Raw genomic sequence first — 25,002 nt, forward strand, 5'->3', positions numbered from 1 at the left:
TAAGAAGATGATCTGAATGATGAAATAGTCGCCAAATTCAATGGGAACCGAAAAGCAAGGATTGATAAAGAAAAAGCATCAATGAGTGAACCGTATAAAACTAATGAAAAAAAATGGTATTATTATGTAGAATAATTGATTATATTCAGGAAATATCCTTAATATTTTATTTGTATCGACAGTGCTCTCCAGTTCAATATCCAACTACACGACGGAGCCATGATTGCTGTGTAATTCTGAGCTTCTCTTTCTCTCGTTCTTCTGTGGAAAAGCTTTGCTTTTTGTTTACAGTAAATCCACGCAAGAAAAAACAGAGAACAGCATTGAAAGCCGCAAATGAAATTGACACAATTATCAACAAGCGTTGGATCTTTGAATAGGATTCCACCATCTGATCACGAACTTCAGATCCAATAGGGTATTTTTTGAGATAGTTCAGTGGTGATTTGTAAATTGACATGCCTAAGTTGGAGCCGAGTCGCTGTATCAGCTCCTTTGCAAGACACTGAGTCCATATTGCGCCGGCAATAGAAGCACCCACCGCATCTCCAATTTGGTAAACAGACATAAGTAATCCAGTGACGGTCGCCATCTCATTATGGGTGGTTGAAGCATGCACTAGCGTCCACATAGGAAAACGTATCATACCACCGGCTATGCCAACCACAATCTCAGCACCAATTAGACCCGAAATACCATCGTAGACCACCCGGTATTTGTACAAGAGACCCATTCCTAGAACTCCTAGAAGCGATCCAGCAACCACAAATAGTTTGGGATGAGGATAGAAATGTAGTATAATTCCAACAACAATATTAGTGCATGACTGCAGGAAATTATAAAGCTGAGCTATCCGTTGGGCACTTAACTTTGATTCTCCGAATGCGACCATTAAAACAGTGACCAAATACTCCAACTCAATCTGTAAACTTAGGCGCCATACAAACTCCATTAAAAGTGCAACATAGATAGTTGGATCACCCAGATAAACTCGTGGGATGAACGGATTCTTGGCAAATCTTAATTCCCAAATTAGAAAGATAAAGCCCAAGCAGCCACCAACCACAATCATTGCAATAATATAACCTTCTCTCCATTTGGATGTAGCACCACCTGCTATCGTAAGAGGTAATAATAGTAAAACCAAGAAAGCACTGAAGAGAATAACTCCAATCAAATTTATGTCTTCCACAATTTTCCAGAGCGTTTGACGCAGATTCTGTCCTTTTTCTCTTAACTTATACGGTGGTAACGTTCCGTTGCGCCAGCCAATGTACTGAGCATATGCATAAGGAAGAACCAACATCAATGTGGAGAAGGGCACGATAATGCAGAAGATTCCGTAGCCCCAACGCCAATTGTATGGCGTAGTATGACCAGCCACCGAGCTAACGATGTTTCCGCTTACCCATGTGTTTATAATCACCGGAATCAGGAATATGTTCATTGCAAACGTACGATCCCTCAATCCAGATAAATCTCCTGTCAGTGCTGTGGCAAGGAGACGAAATCCAGAATAACCGAACTGTTGTATAACAATACCTGCGAAAAGTCCTGCAAAGGTTGGAGTGGCGGCAGAAATAATTTCACCCACAGTATAGAGCACGAGCGCAAACATCCAGCATTCTATACGCCCAAATCGGTCCGACATACGTGCGTATGGCACAGCGACAACAGAAGCTACTATGGATTTGACGGTATTGATTGATCCAACTTGCGAATGCTTCCCAAAGCTGTTGGCAGCGTACGTTTGTATCGATTGCGAAATCTGCCCTCCAAGTCCAGTACAGTAGCCCTGCAGAAACAGGGCTACTAGTAGAGTTATCTTCAGTGAGTTGAACGTGATTCCAAAAGCTGTGAAGGAGCCATAGTCCGACACTACCTTGTTAACAGCATCTATACGATGCAAGCCAGACTTGGTAGACCTATTGATATCGGTTCCTGCCTTTTCGCTGTAGCATACAGTGCTTTTATCGTCCAAGTTTCCATTTCTAGACGCATCTGTCTCCATCTTATCCGGGGAAATATTCGCAAGTACTGTTTTCTATATAATCCTTCTGCCAGGTCCTCTGGCATCACTTCCTTTTAAACAAGTAATTTCCATTATGCCTAGCACCTGCTCTTGGCCTCTCAAAAACCACAGAGAGGGTGCAATTGGGAATCATGACAGTCTCTATAGCACTATTACTTTTGTATCACTTTTGGGTGCAATTTATAGTTTGAACAAGTTCTTGCTTGCAGCTAACTCAGGGCCAATGCCAATTCTCGCCTGGTCACACAGCCCTGTTTCCGATCTGAAAATTAAGACCTTATAATCTGTAGGAACCCTTTCGTTTCACGATTGAAAACCATGTGTTCTTGTTTGATATACAGAATACAAGCAACTTATACGAAAAAACGGACTCACTTTGAGTTTTAGGGCCCCAATAAGGCAAATAGAAAAAAGAAAAGATATGAATATAATAGAGTAGATATATGTTGTCATGTGATCTTAAACATTGTGTAACTTGTGGTTTATCTGTTATAATATCTCGATTGAAGTGAAACTATTACAGCGTAAGCAAATATATCTATTAAATTTTAATAAATAGTCAACGTAATGCAACAACGCTTGTCAGTTCATGTCTCTTTCTGAACTTCAAGGCTTTTTACTCCAGAGATCTAAAACAGAGTCTGGTCCTTGACATCGATGCCATCACTGAATGATTTCTTCAAGCTGAATCAAGGTTTAGCATCTCGACTATAGAAACCGGTATTAGGTTCTTCTTTATTCCATTGCATAAATGTTTTGCTACAATCTTTATGAAACAACGCGATAGCTCTCAAGAATTTCTTTCTCTCTTACAGAGTCTCTACCTAAGATCTTCTTGAATACAACGTAATTGTTTACGAGCTCTACGTCTCCGTTTTTTTTTTCAATAGGTAGGTTATTTAGACTAATTGAATAAATTTCACTGCTGGCAAGGATGCAGTAAAAGCGTAAATTAACATAGTAAAAGAAAGATAAACATCGTTACTATTCTAGGTGCAAGTAAAATAAAAGTAAAGAGAAGTATATATTTTGTTCGTCGCACTCGTCAATCATTCAGATATGTAAATTCTGCCCTCCCATGGCTTCAATGTTCTGGAAGATGCATCAACTTCCTTCTTTGGATAGTTTCCAAACTCCAATTTAAACGAGGGGCTATCATTTGGAATCGTGAACTCTATACTATCAGAGCTAAAGTTCAAAGCAGCAAACAATTTCTTGTTGTCGTACTTCTTTGTGAAGCTGAAAAGCTTTTTGTTGTCCAAATCAATAAACTCAAAATCATAACCGTACACAGTAATGTCCTTGTGCGCCTTTCTGAATTTCAAGGCCTCCTTCCAGAAGTTCAAAACTGAGTTCGGATCCTTGGCTTCATCTTCGGCGTTGATGCCTTCTCTGAAAGACTCATTCAAGTAAAACCATGGCTTAGCATCCGGCCCGGAGAACCCTGCGTTCGGTTCTTCACCAGTCCATTGCATTGGGGTTCTGGCATGGTCTCTGGAAATAAGAGCAAGGGCTTCTAAAAACTTCTTCATCTCCTTTGAGTTCTCCCCGTGCTCTTCCTTAATCGCCTTGTAGTTGTTTTTGACTTCAACATCCTCGTACTTCTCAACCGGCCAGTTTTTGAAGTTAATTTGGCCTAGCTCTTGTCCTTGGTACACATACAGAGTACCGGTCAAAGCACTCAGCATCACAGACAGCAACTTGCCGGAAATGACGCGGTTCTTTGGGGAATCGTCACCAAATCTCGTAATCGAACGAGGTTGGTCGTGGTTTTCGAGATAAATTGTTGACCAACAGTCAGTCCCGTTAACGTATCTGAACAATTCAGCTAACGCAACCTTCCAATCCTTCAATTCAAATGGGATCAAATTTTGACGGAACTTGGGCGAAGTCCCAACATCAGTGTGGGAAAAGTTGAATAACTCACTAAGCTCGTGTCTTGAAGCACTAGTATACAACCTCTTGGCCTCGTCGGATGCATGCTGCATCTCTCCAACCGTCATAATCTCCCTACCATCTTTGACTCTCTCTCTCATGAACTTGTTCATCTCTTGGTGGAACTCGTGAATACGTGGTCCGTTCATTGTGAAAGGGTCACTGGGTTGCCACATCGTGTTCTCGTCAATCACAGGCGCATCAGGCAAGCCTACAACCTTGGAGTACAAGCTCCCCACATCAATCCTAAAACCGTCGACACCATGGTCTAGCCAATATCCAACAGCACTTTCGTAGATTGCCTTTCTGCAGTCTTCGTTTTCCCAATTAAGATCAGGTTGGGTGGAGCAGAATAAACGCAAGTAAAATTCTTGCGTCTTTTCGTCGAATGTCCACGCGGACCCACCGAAGTACGACCTCCAGTTGTTTGGAGGGATTGGCTTGCCTTCGGCGTCGAAACCCTTGGGAGGTCTCCAGAAGAACCAATCACGCTTTGGATTGGTCTTGGAAGATCTACTCTCCTTGAACCATTCGTGTTCGCTGGAACAGTGGTTGATCACCAAGTCGGTAATGAATTTCATACCTAGCTTGTGCGTCTTTTCAATCAAGGCAAAACAGTCCTCATTGGTACCGTAAGTTGGCCAGACCTTCTCGTAGTTGGCAATATCGTAGCCCATGTCGTCTTGTGGCGAGTCGTAGAATGGCGAGATCCAGATGGCATCGGCGCCAAGCTCTTTGATATACTCCAACTTGGACGCAATACCTTTCATGTCACCCCACCCGTCGTTGTTGGAGTCCTTAAAACTTGCTGGGTAGATCTGGTAGACTGTGGCCTCTTTCCACCACTTGGGTTCTGTTTCTGGATGCGCGGAAGAAATGGTCATTGTACAATTGTTCTTTTGACTGTGAGAAAACTTTTAGTCTATGCTACTTTTCTGTCGGAAAAGCTTGTTGCCGTATATAGTTTGGTGACAAGAGACGACATCATTTTCATTTCTTCCTGTGCGAATGCCTTCCTTATATATGTCTGTTGGCGTACCTGTTAGCATCCTGAAAATGAATAGAAGAGAGTGGACCACAACATTTGGCAGTAGACCCACAGCGAGGGGTTCGGGAGATGTAAATACAACTGGGCAGCATGGCATGATGCGCTCTGCACCCCGACTTTTTTGTCACTTGGTCAACAATAGCAATATCATGCTATTCCTGGACCGTTCCCTTCCATGTACTTCCCCGCGGTCTTGCATATTCGTGGTCGCAAGACAAAGCACAAAGAGTGAGGTTCTCCTGCCCGGAACTCCGCAAAATATAACATAAGCATTTCTCCGCGGAATTACATAAGCATTTCTCCGAACGATATAGGTTTTCCGTCTCCTGCATTTTACTGGCATTTCATGATTTTTTTTAGTTTTGCATTTGTTTCCCCTGAGAAAAAGAAAAAACAACTTCCGTTAACTATAAACTTTAAATGGGAACTGAGCAAAGTGTCTGCGGAAAATGAGACGTCGGATATTGTAGATGAACCCGCTGCCATTTCCACAAATAAACGCTGACCACACCAAGCAATGCATGCACTCAGCTATCGTCGTTTCAAGGTGGCACCTCAAGAAGATGGTGCACGCTTATGTCTTCACAAGCACACATACACATACACACATACTTTCTTTCCCTCTACCTTTCTATCCATATATCCTACAATATAAAAGCAAGGTGTATGATGTGACAGTTATGTAACTAATCGAAGAAACAGTTCTTTTTTCTCTTTAAAATGCTTAGAAAAGTAAAGTGCCACATAAATTAGCAACCAAACTCTTTTATTTTTTACTTCACATCATGTCAGGTGCTAGTCATACATCCGCAAACGATCAATCCGCTGCCAATTCTAGTACCCATTCAGCAGTGAGCGCTCCGTCTATCAAGGCTGAGAATGGTGATTCTAAAAATTCTCTCGAAGCTGCCACGGGTGATCTACCTATTGACCTGCCACAAAAGCCTCTCTCTGCATACACCACCGTTGCAATCCTGTGCCTAATGATCGCATTCGGCGGTTTCATCTTTGGCTGGGACACTGGTACCATCTCCGGTTTCGTTAACTTGTCCGACTTCGTCAGAAGATTCGGCCAAAAGAACGGGAAAGGAGGCTACTATTTATCCAAGGTCAGAATGGGTTTGATTGTCTCAATATTTAACATCGGATGTGCTATAGGTGGGATTGTCTTGTCAAAAGTCGGCGATATTTATGGCCGTCGTATTGGTCTAATTACAGTCACCGCCATCTATGTCGTAGGCATTCTGATCCAAATAACCTCGATAGACAAGTGGTACCAATACTTTATTGGAAGAATTATTTCTGGACTAGGAGTTGGGGGCATTGCCGTGCTCTCCCCGATGCTTATATCAGAGGTCTCCCCCAAACACATCAGAGGAACCCTTGTTCAACTGTACCAGCTTATGGGTACTATGGGCATTTTTCTGGGTTACTGCACCAACTACGGTACCAAAAACTATCATAACGCTACCCAATGGAGAGTCGGCCTCGGGCTTTGCTTTGCCTGGGCCACCTTCATGGTTAGTGGAATGATGTTCGTTCCGGAATCACCACGTTACCTGATCGAAGTTGGTAAGGACGAGGAAGCCAAGCGTTCGTTGGCAAAGTCCAACAAAGTCTCAGTCGACGACCCTGCCCTGCTCGCCGAATACGACACCATAAGAGCAGGCATTGAAATTGAAAAGCTCGCAGGTAATGCGTCATGGGGTGAACTGCTATCCACGAAAACAAAAGTTTTTCAACGTGTGCTCATGGGAGTAATGATCCAATCTCTGCAGCAATTGACAGGTGATAACTATTTCTTCTACTACGGTACAACCATTTTCAAGTCGGTCGGATTAAAGGACTCCTTCCAGACATCTATCATCATCGGGGTGGTCAACTTTTTCTCTTCATTCATAGCAGTGTACACTATTGAAAGGTTCGGACGTCGTACATGCCTATTGTGGGGCGCCGCCTCCATGCTGTGCTGCTTTACTGTGTTCGCCTCTGTCGGCGTTACAAAGCTGTGGCCTCAGGGAAGCAGCCACCAGGATATTACTTCTCAGGGCGCTGGTAACTGTATGATCGTCTTTACCATGTTCTTCATTTTTTCGTTCGCCACCACTTGGGCAGGCGGCTGTTTTGTTATAGTGTCAGAAACCTTCCCTCTTAGAGTCAAATCAAGGGGCATGGCGGTTGCAACAGCAGCAAACTGGATGTGGGGTTTCCTGATTAGTTTCTTCACGCCCTTTATCACCGGTGCAATTAACTTTTACTACGGTTACGTCTTCCTAGGCTGTCTAGTCTTCGCCTACTTCTATGTGTTTTTCTTTGTCCCAGAAACGAAAGGCCTGACGCTGGAAGAGGTCAACACAATGTGGATGGAGGGCATTCCACCATGGAAGTCTGCTTCATGGGTGCCACCAGAAAGAAGAACGGCAGACTACGATGCAGATGCGATAGGTCATGATGATAGACCAATCTACAAAAGGTTCTTCTCCAGCTGATCCTTCAAGTCCCTGGCAATTTCCAACAAAAATGCCTTTTCCTCCTAATTCTCTGCTATTTAAAATGTTTACTTTTGTACACTTTAACGCCTAATGAACGTTCTTTTATATTTCTAAAGTAGCTTTTGATGTAGCATTGTCAGCTGCAGTGCTTGCACGACTGCACATAATTATACGCATCGTACTACCGAACAAAATGACAATTTCACTTTACCAGAAATCTCATGACGTGAACCTTGCTTAATCTATAACACATAGTCGTTTTTCACAGATTGCGTGCTAAGATTATCACGATACTCCGTGAACCCTCACAGAAAAGATCAAAAATATAAAATACCATACTACCATATATTTACTGCTGTCAGTGAAAGTTTACACATGTTTTCGTGCCGCTTTCCCAATGTAGCAAAAACCCAGCTTTATTTAGGCTGATAACTGCGTTACCACAAACTGCCGATATGGTTATCGCCTACACCTTCAGCTGACCTTTCGGTAACTGCATATACGCTAGAAAATAGGATCACAATGAAATGACTAACCAGCCAATTCTCACTGCAATCGCAGCATATGACCTATTCGGGTTGTTCGTTTCCGATGAGGACTTCTCATAGCTATATGACCATAATTAGCAATCAATCACGTGCTGTGAGTACTTCATTGGAGTACATCCCTCTTCTTTTTTTGGCTAGGCATCATCTGGAGAAAAATGAAAACTCAAAAATCACGCCATACTATTCAAAATCCGCACCTACCACTATGGCCAAAGCCTGCTGATTGTAAACTTTAAATGCAGATTACCTGACTTAAAAATGCTTGTTATCTTAGCATATGCCAAATGAAACCTCTTTCTGCATGCTATACTATGCTGGTTGCATAGTTCTTGTCAAAAGTAAAAACTCGTGCGTTGCAGAATTGTGCCTTCAGGACGCTGTCTTCTTGGTAAATATACTAACAAATCGGGTAGCTCCTACTTCTTAAGGTACATCGTTTCGTAATGAAATGTGAATCTCCGTTAAATACTTTCAGATTAGCTGTCTTGACTGACAGGCCAGCCCGATAGAGAAAAGTTTTTGCCCACGAGACAACAAGCGAAAAGTCTATGAGATAAAGTTATGTTCATACAAAAGTCTTTAATATATCTCGAGTTATTTTTCTCAAGGAAAAATTTCTTCTATAAGTTGGAATAAAAGAAAGTGGCCCTAAATATTCGATGGTGGAAATGAAAACTTCACGAAAACCTTTGTGGGCATTTTTAATTCACGGTGATCTTTCATACTCTTTAATACCTACTTAATAGGTACAAGAAGGTTGGTTTATACCAAAACGCCTAAGATACGGCCAAAACTTTGCTTATTTCAGGAGAAAGTTCGGCTTGTCTCAAATCACATAGATGCAACTTTATTGGTAATATAAATTTGGTTTATTATGTTTACAGTTGCTCAAAGACAGTTTAAAAATAGAGAATTCAATTGCGTGCGCAAAACTACTTAAAGGATTACATTAAGTACATAGGAGAAACACTAGTTCTGCTTTAAGGGTGTGAGTTGTATCCTCAGTTAAAGAAAGCAAAAACGAAAAGACCAATCAAAGCACTCAAAGTGTTAGTGTTCAAACCTGCAGCGATACCTTCAGATTGGATGATGATACCAGTGGAGGATTTAGGAGCGACGCTGGATTCAGAGAAAATGGAAATTGCGCTGGATGCGCCAGAAATAGTAGTGGTCAATGAGGTTGCCTTAGGAGCTTCAGAAGTGGTAGTGTAGGACTTTGGAGAAACAGTAGTTGCGGTGACGGCTGAAGTAACTTCAGGAACTTGGGAAGTGACGATCTTGACATCACAGCCATTGTCGTCACATTGAGTAACAGTAGCAGTGGTGTATGACTTTGGAGAAGCAGAAGTTGTAGAAGTTTCTTTAGGAGCTTCGGAGGTGACGGTCTTTACATCACAGCCATTGTCGTCACATTGAGTAACAGTAGCGGTGGTGTATGACTTTGGAGAAGCAGAAGTTGTAGAAGTTTCTTTAGGAGCTTCGGAAGTGACGGTCTTTACATCACACCCGTTGTCATCACAGTGAGTGACAGTGGCAGTAGTGTAGGACTTGGAGGAAACAGTGGTGGTAGTGGCCTCAGGAGCTTCGGAAGTGACAGTCTTTACATCACACCCGTTGTCATCGCAGTGAGTGACAGTGGTGGTGGTGTAGGACTTGGAGGAAACAGTAGTGGTAGTGGCTTTAGGAGCTTCAGAAGTAACGGTCTTTTCATTACAGCCGTTGTCATCGCAATGAGTGACAGTGACAGTGGTGTAGGACTTAGAAGAAACAGTTTCGGTTGTAGCGGTACCAGTTGATGTAATAACATGGCATTTAGTTTCATCACAAGAAGTGATTGTAGCCGTGGTATATGAACAGGGGACAGTTTTAGTAATAGTGTAGACGTTACCATTAGTGTCAGTAGTCTTTGAACAGGAAACGACAACTGTGCTTGTGGCATCACCGTAGGTTAATGTTGTAGTGTAAATGGATGCGGAATTTGAGGTGGCCACAGAGGAGGATACACCAGAGGTAACTGACGAAGCACCAGACGTGGTAGAAGTGGATGAAGATGTAGTACTAGAAGCAACGGCACCACCATAATTTAGGTAGTAGGCAGAGGCGCCTGCAAAGGTTCCTTCGGAGACGTTGAAGCTAGAACTAGTGAATCCAGTACCAATAGCAAAAGAGAATTGTCTGTTGCCCTGGGTTGCAGTCAAAACACCGGTAGCGCTATCGTAGGATAGGCTAGTGACGTCGGCGGTAATGGCAATTTGGTTTTTACCAGTGTAGCCAACAACAGGAATAGGAGTAGTGTTGCTTTCGGTAGGGTCAACGGCAAGAACACCTTCGCCCTTGAATACAACAGTTTGACCAGTGAAGGTGTCTGGGTAGTGTAGGTAAAGGTTGCCAGAGATTATGTTGACAGTACCTTTTCCGGAAACTGGTTCGACAATAACATAACTACTTCCATTTTCCAGATTTATTTCACCGTTGTTAACAGATCCTTCATCTTCAGCTCTACGTTGCAATCCAGAGACAGAACCACCGTTGAGAATAGCGTTAGAGAAAGAGAAGGCACCGGTGTTAGAGTAAGGGGAGTAAGTAACTTCACCCTTACTGGATTCGGATAAGCTTAAAGCAATGTCACCGCTGTTTACAAAAGAGCTAGGAGTGAATGTGTAAGCGGAGGCAGAAGAAGCAGCAGGTTCTTCTGCGTTGAAGTTACCAGAGACTTCAAAATTTGGACCAGAAATGTCAAACTCAGTACCTGGGTAAGTTGGCTTGGACTTCTTTACATCCAAATCACCGTGGACTCTTAGGTCAGCTGAGAAGACATACTTATCACCGTCAAGCAGGGTCAATTTTGCACCAGCAGCAACTACAACACCTTCTGTTGCAATGACTGAGCCGGTAAGAGTGAGGTCACCTCTGATTGTAGTAGATGGCAAATAGATAGTACCATCGCTGGAAGAAATGGAGTCGGAGGCACTTGCACTAGCGCTAGAGGCTGAAGAGGTGATAGTGCTCATAGTAGCAGAAGTAGTAGACTTTGAGACATCTGAATTGGATGAGGTTGACTGTGCGCCAGAACTAGAGGCGCCAGAACCGGAGGAGGTTGATGGTGTAATAGATGCAGAACCTGAAGCGGATGAGGATGATTGAGAGACGGAGCCTGAAGAACCAGAGACTGAAGAGGCTGATTGAGAGACTGAGCCTGAAGAACCAGAGACTGAAGAGGCTGATTGAGAGACTGAGCTTGAAGAACCAGAGGCTGATGAGGCTGATGAGGCTGATTGAGAGACTGAGCTTGAAGAACCAGAGGCTGATGAGGCTGATTGAGAGACTGAGCTTGCTGAACCGGAAGCAGATGAGGATGTTTGAGCTACAGAGCTTGAGACATCGGAGGCAGATGAGGATGTTTGAGCGATAGAGCTTGAGACATCGGAGGCAGATGAGGATGTTTGAGCGATAGAGCTTGAGACATCGGAGGCAGATGAGGATGTTTGAGCGATAGAGCTTGAGACATCGGAGGCAGATGAGGATGTTTGAGCGATAGAGCTTGAGACATCGGAGGCAGATGAGGATGTTTGAGCGATAGAACTACTGATTGATACCGAACCAGATGCGCTTGAGCTTATAGCAGTGGACGAACTGTTACTTGAAATTGAGGTACTGTTGCTATAGTATTGACCCAAGGCACTCTGAGAGTAAAGGGCTAAAACCAACGCAGCTTGGAATTTATTAAAACGATTGAACATCTCTTTTAATTAGGCGAGATTTTACCAAAAAAGACGCAATGGTGATGTTTGGCTGTGCTAGCTATACGTAAAGTAAACCTCAAGTATGAACTGACACAGTCGAATCATCCTATAAACTAAGAAATCTGAACCCTTTTATATCATTTTTAGGTGCTTATCGTTACAATTATTCGCGACCTCCGAATATAGAACTACAGAAACGACTTTATAGTTAGGTCGATTTTTCGTAGGGGCGTTTCTTCGAAAGTATTGGCAATGTCTCTAAAGGCTGTGCGCGCGCGTTTGGTAAGCAAGGGCACCGGGGTGGTAGATTATATGCAAAGACATATAGTTGCTGTGAATAGCAGCACGATCACTTTAACATTATGAAAAAAACGTGCGGAAGACGACTAAACCCAAAAATACTATGACCTAAAGGCCTCATTAAACAAGAGTTAGGAGTACTGTGAGCGGTAACTCTATTTCTGTTCTGGAAAATTGTTATATTCTTTGTTTGCACACGAGCAATGGCAACAACCTCCTTTTACAATCGGCCATTTGAACTTAAAAATCATGTACGATTTGGAAGCAGAGATGCCTCCTCACTTTCAAACAGCAGGAAAGTGGTGCTTGCCTTCTAATCGCGATTTTTTCCTCTTATGTCCCTGAGGGGCACGGCTGCCTGACTTTACTGCGACGCGAACGCGATTATTTCTCTGTTGAGAAGTGACTAAGAAAGTCCCTTGTAGAATCAAAGCCTACAAAAAGCCGCACCTTTCACGAGCTGCTTTCATAATCACAACAAAGTTACATGACTCCTCCTAAAACTTCCTTGGCGAAAAATTACAGTTTTCAACTACGGGACATTTCCCATTTTTTGTCCCAGAATATTTTGCCACCCAATTTACAAAAAGCTATTTATGTATAGACAATTATTTGATGCTTGAGATAATGCCGCGTTCGATTACCAAATGAGGAAAAAAACACAATTTGTACCACCAATTTTCTAAAGTTGTCGCAAAAGAATGATATTCCTCTAGCGGGTTATCTAAACTAACTACTGAGGAGGTTCTGATCACTGACTACCTTGCCTGTCCTTTTAGTCGAGGCTTTTTTTTGGTTAAATTGGTCTTTTTTTTCTAGTTTAAAGTTATGAAAGCGACAAAGATTCAACTTATGTTTCTTCAGTAAACTTCTTCTGGTGAAATTAGAAGGGTGATGAGTTTTTCCCTTTAAGTTGATTCTCCAGTGAATTGCAAGCGACCCTGGTTATGAGGGACATCTACCTCTTGGAACGAAATCTTGGTGTTATATGATGACCTCTCTTTTTGCTAATAGTCCGTGAGGTATGCGTTTTCCTGAAATCTTATCTTGAGAATAGGCAATTCTTGGCTTAATTTGGAATGCGTGATACTATTCGAGGACATCTTAATGTCGAACTATTTGAAAGCGAGATATTTGTGTGTTGTGTTAAGTGAAAAATTATTGCATGGATTATTTCCATTTTTCTTCTTAACAGAGCTATCTGACAATGTATTTTTACCTGTGGTCCACGCAGTTTTTCCCTCTTTATAAAAAAATTCGTGAAATTGAGCTGATTTCATTTACAGGAAGAAAAATGAAAAAATACTGAGTGGGTACTACAGTCTGATATGTCGCGAACAGCAGGCGTGCGTCGTTTGGCCCTCCTTTACTTGGGGAGTACATTTGAGTGGTGTCCTTAAAAAGCTTATGTTGGGTACAAGGGTAGTACATTTTATGTCATCCGATGTTAAGATCTACCCACGTTTCCCTCAATCTTATTTTTATACGAAACGTTTCGTAGTCTTAAACTACAGGATGAAAATAAATTACAGTAGTGATGCTCTTTCATGGCACTCTTCTTGTAGAATCACGTCGGGTGTCACGCTCAAAAGTTCCTATATACACTTGGGAAGTGAAAAGACCATATATTTGCTTGAATTAATATTTTATTGCGCCAAGAATATTGCTTTCGATGTTTTTCTTCCATGATTTATCGACAAATCAACTTATAGAGCAGGAAAGGATGGATACCAAAATATAATACTTGGAGACTACACTATTTTTTTATATTGAGATATTGTTTTGTTATACGTTTTTATAATGCAGACGTCACTATTTGCAGCCAAGTCCCAAGCTTTGACCTGCAATTATCACAACACAGTAACAGAACAATCCTTTGTAATTTTTGGGCTGGTACGTATTTTGAGATTCTCAGCATGACAGATTTTAAAACAAGGAATCATGGACAGAATTGGCGAACGATATACAATGTAAAACGCGGCCGATTATTCCACCGACCTTGCCACATAACTTACTGGTAGTTTCTTTAGCCTTAAAATTGCAGTTCAAGTATTTTAACTATAAACAGTTCTATTTTACTAGCGCCAAATTGCTTCATTTACACATTTGTCATATATATACATATTGCTCAATTTTATGAATGTTTTATATGATACCCATTCTCATGTATCCATGACGGTGAGTTGATCAATTGTCAGAGTTTCAATGGAATGACATCTTGTAAGCGTTGGCATGCTGCACCGCAGCACTCGCACGCCATAAATGAAACGAACAAAAGTTGATGTCACAAAATTTCAGACTTTTGTCGTCTTTAGATTTTCTCATTCAAGCGCACTTAGGTACTGATGATACCTCCTCTTCGGTGTTTTCTCATTAACCCAACGGCATTATCCTTATCGCAATCAAAATTTCGAAAAGGGTACATCATTCTAATATTTGAAACGACATGGTAAAATTTGGAAAATGCGAAGCAAATCAGCCGGAAATTTTCCTATACAGATACTTGTAAATGCACTTTTGGCCCCCCTTGGTCAAATATACCGATAAGGGCTCTTCGAGGAGAGAAAAGTACTTAAATAAGAGTTTTTGTAACACGGGAAATTGCTACGAAGGTGAATATAACTCGAAGACCACATTTTCAGAATCTTAAGGAAGAGGTTACGATGCTAATATCACATTACGAAAAGACACCCTTGATCCGCCAAGTTTTTGACAATGGCAAAACTAACCCGTTGTTTTATATCAAGCATGACATGCTACAACCAGGTGGAAGTTTCAAATCGAGAGGAATTGGGCACTTAATAAGGAAAAAAAATAAAGAAGCACTGGCAGAAGGTTCTGGAAAGCTTGTCGTGTTCTCTAGCTCTGGGGGTAATGCTGGTCTGGCAGCAGCCACTAGTTGCAGATTAATGGCGCTTAATTGCACTGTAGTGGTCCCTAAAACAACAAAATCGAGAATGGTAAAAAAAATCCAGAGCGCTGGAGCTAAGGTCATTATTCATGGCGATCACTGGGGGGAAGCAGATGAATACCTGAAGCAAGAAGTAATGGCCCAAGAAGGCCAGCATGGTTCGAAGACGCTATATGTGCACCCATTTGATGATGAGATAATTTGGGAAGGCCACTCTACCATTGTAGATGAAATTTTACAACAACTACAGGAAAAAGATATATCTCCACTTCAGGTAAAAGGTCTAGTATGTAGTGTTGGCGGTGGTGGACTGTTCAGTGGCATAATCAAAGGTCTCGAAAGAAATAGGCTTGCCGGAAAAATTCCGATAGTCGCTGTGGAAACTGCTGGTTGTGATGTCTTAAACAAATCTCTCAAAAATGGTAGTCCTGTTGCCCTTGAGAGACTGACGAGTGTTGCGACCTCATTAGGTTCACCATATATAGCACCGTTCGCGTTTGAAAGTTTTATCACTTATGGGTGTAAGTCTGTAGTTTTATCTGACCAAGATGTACTAGATACGTGCTTGAGATATGCAGATGATTACAATTTTATCGTGGAACCAGCCTGTGGAGCATCCTTGCATCTGTGCTATCACCCAGAAATTCTGGAAAAAGCTCTGGGACAAAAGCTTTCTGAGGACGATGTTGTTATCATAATTGCATGTGGTGGATCGTGTATGACGTATGAGGATTTGGTGAAAGCGTCAAAGACATTAGGGGTATTATGACTTCTGTACATTCACGGGATTTTACAAAAACTAAGACTTACTATCAAGTTTGCATACACAAGTTTGAGCTTATGGAGAATTTTTTTTTTTAATAGCTTTGCTTTGTTATTTATATTGTACAGTGACCTGTATTTTTATGCTCGTTCTGATATGAGCTTATTTAATGGAATACAAACGTAACATGAGGATGTTGAAAGGCACAAGGTATAACAGCAAGTGGAGGCGGACAGCAGCCTTTATACTATCTTATGTTTCAAGATCCAGTACGACCAGCATATATATTTCGAAGTGAAACTCGATTAACAACAACACACGTCACTAACAGTAAGGAAAATTCTTTTCAAGGGTGAATATAATAAGAATCTTGTGCTTTTTGCTTGTAGTGTTGTGAAACTTGATATGATGAAGGTGTAGTAGCTATGAAATTTTTCAGGAAGTTTTAAGAGAGTTCGCCAAAAGTGACTGTATAATAACTACATATAATTGTGTCTCATTCAAGAATGCAAAGGAATTTGGGCAGTCGACTATATTAGCGTAAAGTTGATTTTTTATAGAGAGCTTTCGCATTCTTGTAGATATCATTTTAGACATATTCTAGGTTTCAGGTTCACAATTTACTCAAAATCCTTAAAGTAGTGATATATAAGCAGAAAAAACTGGATTTCTATTTTACAAAACAGAAGACAAAGGCACTGCTCCGTTGGCCACTCGCTATTTTTTTGTTGGGAAAAGAGTCAAATCCAATTCAGGTCTTTATTAATACTATCATGAAGCATATAGGTGTATATTTTAAAAGAGCAGCAAATGTTAACAGTATGAGGTGAATTAGTAGAGGTTGAAATATTATGTTTACAATTTCTAAGCAATCCTTTTTATGAGTTGTAATGTGATTAATTATCTTTTGGTATCCTAAAGTGGAAAAATTATGGTGTGATAAAAATTCTAACATTATACGATATATATAAACGCATGTTTGCTGTCACCGGCCTAGTATGCCATGGCACTGCGAAACACATAAAATAACAACGAGCCACATTTCCATCTAATAACTTGAAGGAACACTATTTGAAGTAGTCACATATGGCTTCCATATCATGATATCGTGGTGTTTTATTGTTATTTTTGGCGTGTAGGTTATATATCTTGGAAAAATTGATAATTACATGAAAGTAATTTTAGTGAATAAACATATAGTTCATGCGCTTCATTCCTTTATCTTTGGTGGTCTCCAAATAGTCGATTTGTTCCTCTTTTGTCATTGAGTTCCATTTGCGAGCTTTGTACTTATTTCTATTAATATAGTAAAACTTGGTAGCAACAGCCATGCAAATGTTGAAGCAAGTGAACCCTAGAAGTATTTTGTTACCCCTAGTATAGTACGGCTTATCATCATTCTTGTACAAGTTAGAAGCTATGATTGATCCAACCTGGGCACTCATATTGTATAATGCTGTCCCTACCGTACGCGATCTTACCGAAACAGAGATCTCGGAGACCCAACCAGCAAGAATAGAATGTGTAAAAGGAAGACCTAGTATACCAGTCAGTAGTACATACTTAATCCAGGGATTTGTATCGGTCGGTAAGGCGACTAAAGAAGTAATAAAAGGAAGCACCCAAACGTTAGCAATTCCTACACAAAGTGATTTTTCTTTCAATTTGCGTGATAATAGTGCTGCCAATGGTAGATTAATAAGTAGCAAGACTTGACCCGGAATTGCCAAGATATTTGAGAGAAAGGTAGAGTAGTTTAAACTTTTTAATATCAATGACAAATAAGGACCAACGGTTTGAAAAGATATGAATGCTGTAATGCCTTGGATAAACAACGGCCATAAATCGAATTCTGTTAAGGTGTATAAAATCTCCTTAAATGTAACCGGCTGTCTATTACTCATATCACCCTTTGATGGGTCGTCTCTTAGGATTCTATTAACCATTATTTTCTCCTCATGCTCAGAGAAGTACGATTTTCCCTTGTGAAATGCAGATTCACCAGTCTGTGTGGGGCCCCGACGCATTAGATAAAAGGATGCTGCGCCCACAGAAAGGGACAGAAAACCTTCAATAATAAACAAATATTGCCAGCCAGCTAAATTATGGATTCCCCTCATTTCAATCACTCCGGAAGCCAAGAGGGAGCCTAAAATCTGGAAGAGAGGTATGGCACACCAAAAGAAACTTAAACGGAACGTAAGCTCCGCTCCAGTATAATAATATGATAAGTATAAAATATTGTCAGGGATGAAACCACCTTGTACCATTCCCAATAAACACCTAGTAGCAATAAATTGGCCTCGATTTTTCAAACCAGCTTGAGTAATACAGATGACACTCCATAGTATAATTTGAACCGGAATGACTCTTTCTGGGCCAAATCTTTTTGATAGTAAGTTACCGGGTAGTTCGCTCACTAGAAATACAACCAGGTAAAGAGTTTGTCCTAAGTTGTAGTCATTAGTGTTCATATTTAAATCAAGAATGAAGTCGTCTGAGACAGCTCTTGCAATGTTTTTCCTTACCAAATCCAAAAAAGCAAACATAATAAATACCCATAAGAAAATTTTTAGATCTATTTTCCTTACCACCTTTTTTTCTTCATCTTTAGTCCATGTAAACTCAGGACTAAATTTAGACAAACCCTCGTATCCACTGGATTCGTACACTTTTCTCCAACGCTCAGCTTCATTGAAATCGTCGAATGGGTTGTGTGACAAGCTTTCTGAATCAGACGTCAAACTATCTGCTGACACAGATAATTGTGTCTTTTCCACAATATCGTATTCTTCCTTTTGTTCAAACATATCTAGGGTTCTGCTTCTCAATTGAGATTATATTAAAAGTACGTGGACTGAATAATATTGACACTTAAATGAATGCTGCCATTTTATACTAAACTTCAGCACAAGGTGAGCCTACCAACGGAGCGAATAATATTTAGCAGTGGGAACTAAAAGTCTAGGTCATAGAGCGTGATGGAATTTGATGTTCCTAATTGACTATCAATCTACGACTTATCTTGTGCTGTATTGAATTGAAAATACCACAATATGTAGAAACCTCAAGTGAGGCGTCAACTAGTAGATGAGGCGTCAGGTACCGCCAAATCCTATGCCACATGTCTACTGTACCCATATTTCAGGGATACGCTCCAGGACTTCGTTCAATTAGGCATTTAAACAACATACGTAGGTTGTTGCGTGAGGTTCTTTTAGCCGAGAATGGTTGTCATTCGAAGATGTATTATAAAGTGTTTCGGCACATTTTATCCGAGAAAAACGATAATTTCGAACAATGTCGGTCCGAAATTCTCGGTATAATTTTCTTTCTACATATACAGATAATCACTGTTCGAGGTTTGTTTAAGATTGTGATACAGGTAGGAGTACCTCAAGTGTCATGGCATATAAAAACCTTCTCTCCGCCGCCGCATATAACAATGCTGTAATTGTTTGAAGTAGGTAAGAAAGAAGTCGATTTTTTTTATTCGCTATGCAAATATACTTAAAAGTTTCAACTTTATACCTATTTATTAATAATTGATATAATTGAAGAAACTTGTTTATAATCTTGTTTATCAAATTACAGCTTTGGTAAATGTACACTAGGGTCGTATTTTTTTGGTAGTTAAATTTCGAACGGGTTCCCATCACTATCCCTTATATACGTAACATTATAAAGAACTACAAGTAATCAACAAATATCTGGGCTGCGCTCACAAGAGCAGTCAAGGTATTGATGTAATATTCATTTCGTAAATTTAACATCCTGAGACCTTTCATCAACAGTCAATTGGAAGATATCTCCCCTAGCATAATGACCGACTGGATCTAGATCGAAGCGGGCTTCGGCAATCAAGTCTGTGTTAATTTCGGCGGTCAAAAGACCTTCCTTACCCAACAATGGCCCTGCAAGAATTTCTCCGTAAGGATCGATAATAACACTACCGCCATTGATACAGTTATCATCTGCTGATGGCCATCCAGGTAATTTTCTCTTACCGGTAGCTTGGTCGACTATTTCCCCAAAACCCATTGTGGTAGCATCTGGCATAAACTGTACCGCGCTAATCAAGAACAGACGACCTTCATATGCAAGGTTCTTCATCACAGTTCTCCAAATAGGTCTAGCATCCACCGTTGGTGCACACCAGATTTCAACACCTTTTTTATACATGGCGTATCTTAACAGAGGCATCATATTCTCCCAGCAAATAGCACCGCCAATCTTCCCAACTGCGGTGTCGACAACAGGTAATGTCGAACCATCACCCTGACCCCAAATCAACCTTTCGCCAGCTGTTGGCATCAGCTTACGATGTTTTCCAACGTAACCAACTCGAGGATCGATATAAACCATAGTACAATACAGTGTTGTTCCATCGCGTTCAATACACCCAACGCATAAGGATGCGTCGGTGGCCTTCGATAGTGCACACAGTTGACTAATCTCGGGATATTTATCTCCAGTCCCGATTTCAATTGCTTCATCAAGATATTTGGCATACTCTTCTCTTCCTTCTTGCAGACGATATCCTAGATAAACTCCGAAGTTCGACCCCTTAGGATAACCACCAAGAGTGGCTTCTGGAATGACAACCAACTTAGCACCAGACTCCTTGATTTCCTTCTCATATGATAGTATTTTTCTTAAGGTATCCTTAGTAGAGCCGGGACAAGAACCGACTTGAAGAGCAGCGACGATGTGCTTAGTCATGGTAGTCAATTTGAAGTACTTCTCGAAAAATGGTGTCCTAGCCTTATCTCAAGATAACACATTCTCGTGTCAAGGAGCTTTTATTATTTATATACATTGCTCTTTATGAGTCACATAGATCTGAGCTCTATATTTTTCTCGAAGCAAAAAGATAAGTGCAAGATTTGAAATATTTTGGGCCACATTGGCGATAACAAATAACTTCCAAATTGCGGTGGGATTAGTGTAATGCGGCGCTCTCCGTGAAGAGTCGCTCCAGTGCATATACTTTCTCTTACCCAACCACAATCAACTTATTTGTAAGTTCGACTTCATGGCGTTGAAGCACTGTTGAGATACGCTATATTTACGTGGCCACTTTTCACTTTTTTCTCCTGTTATCAAGGTGCCTTTAAAGATGTTCGCCTGAGATGTTGCGGTAAAAAGGTTCAATATTTAATCAAAATAAAGCTAATGATGATAAAACTACTAGCTGTGATGTCACGTCCCAGGCCACATAATCTCAACACATCTCTGTTATTTCGACCTTTAGCTTCCGTTAAGCGGGTCCGTCTACTTGAATTATAGTATACATACAGAACTCCGTTTCCTCACGCGAAAGGCTGTTGGTGCATTCAAACATACCGATTTAGTGAGAACAAATGACTTTTCTCAATAGGTTTGATTTTTCTGGTAATGGCCTGCGCAAGGACGTATTTTTTGTCACTTGTAATTCGCTATAGACTAATTCGTTGCTGATTAGATTAGAAAAATCCTTTGCCATTAATGATAGAGAAATAGAAGCCGGAACATTACCCATTCTCATTCGATGTTCTGGATAATGCGTAATGGTGACATTAGTGTTCTCTTCTCCAAGTACTGGTTTCTAATAGAGTTGGAGCATTTTATTCTATCTCATAAGTGCCAGGAAAGCATATGGGCCCGGAATGCTCCAGACCTGTCTAATATTCTATTCTGTTTAACCAAACTATGTTTGGTGCCTTTTCAGATGGCAAGTAGCCTACCACAGTGGCATCATGAGCACTTTCTTGATGTTACTGGATCCTGGTAACGTCTAAATTGGCTAGGAGCGGCAAGCATCTATATTTTTTGAGAAAAATTCGTCGCAAGTTGTACTTTTTTCTTCAAGTTGTTTTCTTCTATCGTGGGAAGTTAATGCTCGCAGTTGTCTGGAGAAAATCCTGCGTAATAACTAAGCGCATACCGCCACTCAGGGGAAAATAGACTTTGTACTGTTGTCAATTACAATAGCACATAGGTACAACAGCCAAACATGGAAAGGGGAAAACGAATGTTTTCCCGTAGCATCTAGCACGAAGTTAGGCTCCTTTGCCGTATTCCTAGCCGCTACGCCACATCCCACTTTCTTTGTGAATATACTCTCAATTTACTAATGAGGCTGAAAAGACAACACATGGTTCAGGGACAGGATCAAAAAGACTCAGGAATAAAGCTAATTAAACAATTCCCACAGAGACTGTCGTGCAATATCAAACAGCTGGAAATTGCTCCGATTAGAGAGTGTTTGGTGACCCATGGAACATCACGAAGCTTTAGAGCCTTGTGTGTTCTACTGTAAAAAGAAATGAAGGTTTTTCCTCGCTTCATACCGGAATATTATATGGAGGTCAGGAAACTACGCCAGAAGTGGCCGTAGAAAGTTAAAATCCGCAACTACCTCAAAGTGAGTTGCGTGCCCCACCAAGCTAAAAGTTTAAGCTCGTTAGGGTTTGGTATCACATGCCACAATATTTGGATCAATCCCCCCTTATGGAGAAATTTAATGGCAACAGACTTTCATCGAACAAAGTGCAAGGAATGTAGCAGAAAACGTATTGTTGAAATCATCTATTTTGCCATGTTTCGTTTGCAGAGGTGCAACATGCTGAGACCAATTACCGTATATGAGCTTTTCTTGTGTGTTTCTTAGCTGCTGCCTTTCCCACCCCCCAACAAAATTCACAACAATACGTCATTTAGGATTTATTTGAGCAAATTATCAAATCGGTATACTACGCTAGAAGACCCTATAGTTTCTTTTTTTCTACACTAAAACAGGCCTATGTTACGCACGAGTCATTTAAAATGTTAACATTCTATACCCCGCATTTTTCACTCTGAACAGGGATAAAAAGAAACAAAAAAGCCTGTTGTGGAAATTATCCGGGGGAACAAAGAAATACACGTAGCGTTAATCGACCCCACTTCGAGGGTTTTTCCAGGGAGGCTTCTGGAAAAACAGGCGAAGAATGCGGTCATTAATCCAGTTCTGAGATTTCTGAGATATCCAAGTTACAGCCGATGCTCGTCTCCATTAGAATGATAGAGCTATTTATTTCCAGAAATGGTTATACGGCCCTGTGGTAAGGATGTCGCTTAGCAAAGAAGACTCGATAATAAACACTTCGACTTGAAAAATTGTACGCCCAATTTTTCTGATTTTGATATCCCAGACATTTCTTCTAAAAAGAAACATATATAAGTATGTATTATATTTGAAATAGTTTTTTTAAGCATGTGTTCCTTCTTCTCATATCTCTTAGTTTATTTTTTTTGTCTCATGAAAATAAGCTAAACAGAAATCTTTTCTCTTCATAAACGTATATGATGCTTTTGAAAGCTTTCATTTTGCTTTTGACTGGTTTCGCCGCTAAAATATCTGCCTCAATGACTAACGAAACGAGCGACAGACCCTTGGTCCACTTCACACCTAACAAAGGTTGGATGAATGATCCAAATGGGTTGTGGTACGATGAAAAAGATTCTAAATGGCATCTCTACTTCCAATACAACCCAAACGATACTGTCTGGGGTACCCCATTGTTTTGGGGCCACGCTACTTCTGACGACTTAACTCACTGGCAAGACGAGCCCATTGCTATTGCTCCCAAGCGTAACGATTCTGGTGCTTTCTCTGGTTCTATGGTTGTTGATTACAACAACACTAGTGGCTTCTTCAACGATACTATTGATCCAAGACAAAGATGTGTTGCAATTTGGACTTACAATACCCCTGAAAGTGAGGAACAATACATTAGTTATTCCCTTGATGGCGGTTACACTTTTACTGAATACCAAAAGAATCCCGTCTTAGCAGCCAACTCCACTCAATTCAGAGACCCTAAGGTCTTTTGGTATGAGCCATCTCAAAAATGGATTATGACGGCCGCCAAGTCTCAAGACTACAAAATTGAAATTTATTCATCTGACGACTTGAAATCCTGGAAGTTAGAATCTGCCTTTGCCAATGAAGGCTTTTTAGGCTACCAATACGAATGTCCAGGATTGATTCAGGTGCCAACTGAGCAAGACTCTTCAAAGTCCCACTGGGTTATGTTTATCTCCATCAACCCAGGTGCTCCAGCTGGCGGTTCCTTCAACCAGTATTTTGTTGGTTCTTTCAATGGTACTCATTTTGAAGCTTTTGACAATCAATCTAGAGTTGTAGATTTCGGTAAGGACTATTATGCTTTACAAACTTTCTTTAACACTGACCCAACCTACGGCTCGGCATTAGGTATTGCCTGGGCTTCCAACTGGGAATACAGTGCTTTTGTTCCAACTAATCCCTGGAGATCATCGATGTCCTTGGTCCGCAAGTTTTCTTTGAATACTGAATACCAGGCTAATCCAGAAACTCAATTGATCAACTTGAAAGCCGAACCAGTATTGAACGTTAGCAACGCTGGTCCATGGTCAAGTTTTGCTACCAATTCGACCCTAACTAAGGCTAATTCTTACAGTATCGATTTGAGTAACTCCACTGGTTCTTTGGAATTTGAATTGGTTTACGCCGTCAATACCACACAAACTGTATCCAAATCTGTCTTTTCTGATTTATCTCTTTGGTTTAAAGGCCTAGAAGATTCTGAAGAATACTTAAGAATGGGTTTTGAAGTCAGTGCTTCTTCTTTCTTTTTGGACCGTGGTAACTCTAAGGTCAAGTTTGTCAAGGAAAACCCATATTTCACCAACAGAATGTCTGTGAACAATCAACCATTCAAGACCGAGAACGATTTGAGTTACTACAAGGTTTACGGCCTATTAGACCAAAATATCTTGGAACTGTACTTCAACGATGGTGATGTTGTTTCCACAAATACCTACTTTATGACCACCGGTAACGCTCTAGGATCTGTGAACATGACCACCGGTGTCGATAACTTGTTTCACATTGATAAGTTCCAAGTGCGGGAAATTAAGTAAGACTATAGAATTTTCTATTTTTCATTTTCCAAAGCCGATCTGAAGGGCTTTTGTTAACGAGTGACGTATATATGAAACTGTATGATTATCAAGACTATTTCCAATCTCAAAGCTTTACGCATCAGTATCATTTTTATTATTATTATTTTCTCCCAACCCCAATTTTTTAAAGTTTGTTCTTTACGTACTTTATATAAGTATAATCCTACTTTTAAATGTAAATGAGCTGTCTTCCATTGTAAAATAAGAACTATAATGTTTCTTCCGTTTTGTTTCGTTGAGCAGTTTATTCTGTTGATGAC

The 25,002-nt window shown here is 40.7% G+C and overlaps 8 protein-coding genes across 8 annotated transcripts; 3 read left to right on the forward strand and 5 right to left on the reverse strand.

Moving 5' to 3' along the window:
• Positions 1 to 193: 193 nt before the first annotated feature.
• ENB1 (Enb1p) lies at positions 194 to 2,011 on the reverse strand (the record flags this gene model as incomplete). Its single annotated transcript, XM_056223089.1, has 1 exon — positions 194 to 2,011. The coding sequence occupies one exon, from the start codon at positions 2,009 to 2,011 to the stop codon at positions 194 to 196; it is 1,818 nt and encodes a 605-aa protein (XP_056082715.1).
• A 1,070-nt stretch (positions 2,012 to 3,081) lies between these two features.
• On the reverse strand, positions 3,082 to 4,851 carry IMA3 (oligo-1,6-glucosidase IMA3; the record flags this gene model as incomplete). The annotated part of the gene is made up of 1 exon (XM_056223090.1): positions 3,082 to 4,851. One exon carries the CDS (start codon positions 4,849 to 4,851, stop codon positions 3,082 to 3,084), a length of 1,770 nt encoding a protein of 589 aa, XP_056082716.1.
• A 949-nt stretch (positions 4,852 to 5,800) lies between these two features.
• Positions 5,801 to 7,504, forward strand: SMKI09G0080 (sugar porter family MFS transporter; the record flags this gene model as incomplete). Its single annotated transcript, XM_056223091.1, has 1 exon — positions 5,801 to 7,504. The coding sequence occupies one exon, from the start codon at positions 5,801 to 5,803 to the stop codon at positions 7,502 to 7,504; it is 1,704 nt and encodes a 567-aa protein (XP_056082717.1).
• A 1,552-nt stretch (positions 7,505 to 9,056) lies between these two features.
• Positions 9,057 to 11,795, reverse strand: CSS1 (Css1p; the record flags this gene model as incomplete). The annotated part of the gene is made up of 1 exon (XM_056223092.1): positions 9,057 to 11,795. The coding sequence occupies one exon, from the start codon at positions 11,793 to 11,795 to the stop codon at positions 9,057 to 9,059; it is 2,739 nt and encodes a 912-aa protein (XP_056082718.1).
• Positions 11,796 to 14,761: 2,966 nt separating this feature from the next.
• Positions 14,762 to 15,778, forward strand: SMKI09G0100 (serine/threonine dehydratase family protein; the record flags this gene model as incomplete). Its single annotated transcript, XM_056223093.1, has 1 exon — positions 14,762 to 15,778. One exon carries the CDS (start codon positions 14,762 to 14,764, stop codon positions 15,776 to 15,778), a length of 1,017 nt encoding a protein of 338 aa, XP_056082719.1.
• Positions 15,779 to 16,953: 1,175 nt separating this feature from the next.
• SOA1 (Soa1p) lies at positions 16,954 to 18,582 on the reverse strand (the record flags this gene model as incomplete). The annotated part of the gene is made up of 1 exon (XM_056223094.1): positions 16,954 to 18,582. The coding sequence occupies one exon, from the start codon at positions 18,580 to 18,582 to the stop codon at positions 16,954 to 16,956; it is 1,629 nt and encodes a 542-aa protein (XP_056082720.1).
• A 943-nt stretch (positions 18,583 to 19,525) lies between these two features.
• NIT1 (Nit1p) lies at positions 19,526 to 20,494 on the reverse strand (the record flags this gene model as incomplete). The annotated part of the gene is made up of 1 exon (XM_056223095.1): positions 19,526 to 20,494. The coding sequence occupies one exon, from the start codon at positions 20,492 to 20,494 to the stop codon at positions 19,526 to 19,528; it is 969 nt and encodes a 322-aa protein (XP_056082721.1).
• A 2,607-nt stretch (positions 20,495 to 23,101) lies between these two features.
• SUC2 (beta-fructofuranosidase SUC2) lies at positions 23,102 to 24,700 on the forward strand (the record flags this gene model as incomplete). The annotated part of the gene is made up of 1 exon (XM_056223096.1): positions 23,102 to 24,700. One exon carries the CDS (start codon positions 23,102 to 23,104, stop codon positions 24,698 to 24,700), a length of 1,599 nt encoding a protein of 532 aa, XP_056082722.1.
• Between the last annotated feature and the right edge of the window lie 302 nt (positions 24,701 to 25,002).

Source organism: Saccharomyces mikatae, assembly GCF_947241705.1.
Source record: "Saccharomyces mikatae IFO 1815 strain IFO1815 genome assembly, chromosome: 9".
In the NCBI taxonomy this organism is placed as follows: Eukaryota; Fungi; Ascomycota; class Saccharomycetes; order Saccharomycetales; family Saccharomycetaceae; genus Saccharomyces; species Saccharomyces mikatae.